Raw genomic sequence first — 3822 nt, 5'->3', positions numbered from 1 at the left:
CACTCTGGTTGCGACGGCCAAAGTTTTTCGCGCACGCGCAAATTGGTAAACAATACTCGCTATGGCGGATTCACGAGTGCTTCTTGTGCTGCTCAGTCTTTTAAACTTAGCAGCCCTTCTTCAACAAAATGTACATTTGCTACACCATCATGTGGATCAACGGAGACGCATTTCTATCATGCGTCAGGTTCTGAGCGGGCGTGTTCGGCGACGAAGGGCAGCAAGAAGGCGCTTCTGGAAGCGGCCTGGGAGGACAAGCAAATGGTGGGATAACTTTGTGGCTGATGTAGTCGATGGCGATGAATGGAGGGAAAATTTTCGAATGTCCAAAACATCTCTTGTAGCCCTGTGCGGGAACTTCGCCCTTACATCGATGGTGAAAATACAACCATGAGAGCGCCGGTGGATGCACTCACAAAGGTGGCGTGTACAATTTATTACTTAAGTGATGAGGGCAGACTGCGGAAAACGGCCAATGCTTTCAGTTTGTCACGGGCAACTGTGTCGATAATTATCAGGCAAACCTGCCACGCCATCTCTGTTCACCTCGGACCAAAATACATACAGCTGCCGTTCACCGAACCAGAGGCACAAAGGCTCGTAAACGGATTCCAAGATGCTCACGGTATGCCGCAGTGTTTGGGAGCCATCGACGGAACACACATCGGCATTAAACAACCATCAGCTAACTCCACAGACTACATTAACAGGAAAGGTAATTATTCCCTAAATGTTCAAGCGGTCTGTGATTATAAATACAGATTCATGGACGTTGTTATCAAGTGGCCTGGAAGTGTGCATGATGCCCGCGTCTTTGCGAACTCAAAAATAAACACTTATTTCAAGACTGGTAAAATCCCTGCCCTAGCAAAGCAAATTGTTGATGATGAGGAACCGGTTCCAATTTTTCTTCTGGGGGACCCCGCTTACCCTTTATTGTCGTACCTCATGAAGGAATACTCAAACGGTGGTTCAACTGCACAGGAACAGTATTTTGGACTTTGTTTGTGTCGAGCGCGAATGGTTATAGAGTGTGTTTTTGGCAGACTCAAGGCCCGATTTGCAGCACTCAGGCGACCAATGGACATTAACCTAAAGGACTTGCCCCATGTGATTTACGCATGTTTTGTCCTACACAATTACTGCGAGGCCGCACAAGAGACTGTGGATGCACAATGTGTGCGTAACGCCATAGATATCGACCACGACTGGCAGCCTCGCACACAGAATAATAGATATGTGACGGACTGCAATGAAAGTGCTGGGAAATGTGTGAGAAGAATTGTCACAAAGTACCTCGATCCATGATTCTGTTTCTGTCATGTACAGTTTTACACTGCATGTAATTTGGAGCTGCCGTCCTGTGATTACTTGTGTAATCAATGTAAATGGAAAACTGCTTATGTAGGTACTGATAGTTTTAGACAGCAGTATGTTGATGTTGCTTTGGGGAAAAAAAAAAGTTGCGTGTAATTTTTGAGTGATGTTTGTAAACAAATAACCGTTTGAAAGTGCCATTTTCATGCTTTTATTGAGGAAAATAAAATGTCAATACCAAAATCACTAATAGTGCTATACATGCATAAATAGTAAAAAGGTTAAAAGAGCAAGTACAAAGTGGCTTTACAAAAGATGGTGTCCTTTTTACACACCATCTGCATGTCCCATTTATGTACATGAAGTGAACTCCAAAGTCTGTCACAAGTCCAGAAAGTCCCCGTGCTGAGAGTTGTGCTGAGAGTTGTGCTGACAGTTGTGCTGTGTTGGGGCCCTATGTGCCTGTGCACTGGCAGGGCCGCTGAAAAAATGCTGTTGGGTGTGTGCAAATGGCCCTTGTGCATATCCTCCCATGTGCCCCTGTGCAAAACTGTATGGCTGTTGCTGCTGGGTCATTAGTTGCCCAAGAAGTGTAAAGCCATCTCTAATCGTTGAGGTTATATTGCAAATATTTTCTGAAATTTTATCCAGTCTCTCTGAGTTGCGTCTCTCTGACTCCTCTAGTAGGTCGATCATCCTCCTCTTTAGCTGGAGCTCTTCCAGAACTGCTGGGTCAGAGTGCATTTTCCGCTTCAGTCTGTCTTTCCTATGGTTGGACAACTTTGCCTTAAAAAATAAAGCAGATGTTACATTATTTGTAAATACGACACAGATGTACACATCTAAGCATTTTTTAAAACAAACAGCAATTACACCGTTTAGCACTGCTTACTTATACGTACTTCAAGCTCAGCCCGACGGGCTTGTGACACATCCAGCTGAACTGGGGAGGCACCTGGGTCATCCATGGGAGCGTAGCTCATGGCTGGCAAGGGCGTAGAGCTCCGTGAACTCGAAGCTGTGCTGTCCGCCCCACTGTCTTCTAAATCGGCGGTTTCGAGACCTACTTCCAGGGTGCTAGTGGCTGGCGATCCGCCCCATATTTGCTCACAGAGTTCAAAAACCAGGAGCACAACACGTCCATGACCACTACGACACCCCGAATCCACTGCCTGCCTGTACTTCATCCTTACCGCTTTCAGCTTGCCGGTTACCTGGGCCTTCGTTATTGCGCTGCGGTCGTGCGGAAGTCTTTGCCATCTGCCGTCCCATTTGCAGGATAATGCTCAAGGTATTCAGCGTGGATGTCAGCGTACCTTGAGTAGCACGATTCCCAGTCTACATTTTCTTGTGATTTTGATGTTTTGTAATTTAGGGTTGTGTGGAGCAGCAACTCCACTTCATCATCTGTCCACACGAAACCTCTCACACTGGCCATTTTGTAAATAATGAACAATTTGCCGCGCTTCCTACTGAATCCCTCCACGCATGCGCGTCATGCGTGAAAAAACTTTGCAAAAAGAAAACCAACGCCAACTTGTGGCCTGGCATGGGAACTACATCGTTTCACGTGTCCTCGTGTAAACGCGGATCGTTTCTGAAACGCTATCGTGTAAACGCAAGGCCGAAACGCATCAAAACGACACCGTTTCCAGTGTAAACGGTCTCGTGTAAACGGCACCTTAAGCATGTGTCCTAAAGTGGGTGAAGGGTGTTGATGGGGTGAGGATTAAATATCAAAGGGTGAAAACTTATGCATATTAATTTGGGGTGGAGGAAAGTCCCGCGGACAGGGTATAATTGCCCTGTTTTTCGCGGTTGGAGCAGCTTTTTTCTTTGCCTGCGCTGCTTCTATTTTTGCTGGACTAACCGCTTAAGGCTGTACACTCCCGGGAGGTGCTTGCTTGCGTTTTGTAACACTTTGTGGGAATAAATCCTTGTAACGAATCCTCCTCGATTCCAGTGGATTATTTCAGGAAAATGGATTTAATTGTGAAAATTTTAGGGCCGGGGCCACCCTGAGGATAAAAAGGTAACCCGAACCACGGCCGACAAGTCCATCATGCTACAGTGAGAAAGATTATGTCTCCTCCTCATCCTGGCCACATAGAGCAATCTGCATGGCCAGGATGGGGAGGAGAGAGAGACAGAAGCAGCAGGGGAGCTATCTGATCAGGCAGAGAGTGCAGGAGAGGGGACTGCAGTGACCCCCAGACCAGGCAAGGCACAGAGGAAGAGTAGTGACGAGATGTTGGAGGAGTATTTGAAGAGGAAAGAAGTCAAGGGAGGGATGACACAACACACTGCTTGCTCAGTTTAGCTCCAGCCACGAGGAGACTGGCTCCACCAAAGCAATCATGGATAAGAATTAAAATCCAGGAGCTCGTCCATGAGGCAGAGTTTGTGCCCATGTTTGAGCCATCACAAAATGATCCATTTCTTTAGCTTATTGATTTCTTAAGTATGAGTTTGCTTTTTGTGGGGTTGGTTTAACGAAGATTCTTA

General features: G+C 46.5%; 1 protein-coding gene across 1 annotated transcript; it reads right to left on the bottom strand.

Moving 5' to 3' along the window:
- Positions 1-1698: 1698 nt before the first annotated feature.
- Positions 1699-2504, bottom strand: LOC115798476 (uncharacterized). The gene is made up of 2 exons (XM_030755324.1): positions 2220-2504; positions 1699-2103 (listed from the first exon to the last, which is right to left on the bottom strand). The coding sequence occupies exons 1-2, from the start codon at positions 2502-2504 to the stop codon at positions 1699-1701; spliced, it is 690 nt and encodes a 229-aa protein (XP_030611184.1).
- Positions 2505-3822: the final 1318 nt, after the last annotated feature.

Source organism: Archocentrus centrarchus, chromosome 19 (genome assembly GCF_007364275.1).
Source record: "Archocentrus centrarchus isolate MPI-CPG fArcCen1 chromosome 19, fArcCen1, whole genome shotgun sequence".
Classification (NCBI taxonomy): domain Eukaryota; kingdom Metazoa; phylum Chordata; class Actinopteri; order Cichliformes; family Cichlidae; genus Archocentrus; species Archocentrus centrarchus.
This window is presented reverse-complemented; position numbering and strand designations above follow the sequence as displayed.

Coding starts and splice junctions, on each gene's coding strand:
- LOC115798476 (XM_030755324.1), bottom strand. CDS start 2,504: ATGAAGTACAGGCAGGCAGTGGATTCGGGGTGTCGTAGTGGTCATGGA. Junction 2,104..2,219: donor CCCGTCGGGCTGAGCTTGAA/GTACGTATAAGT, acceptor TTATTTTTTAAG/GCAAAGTTGTCCAACCATAG.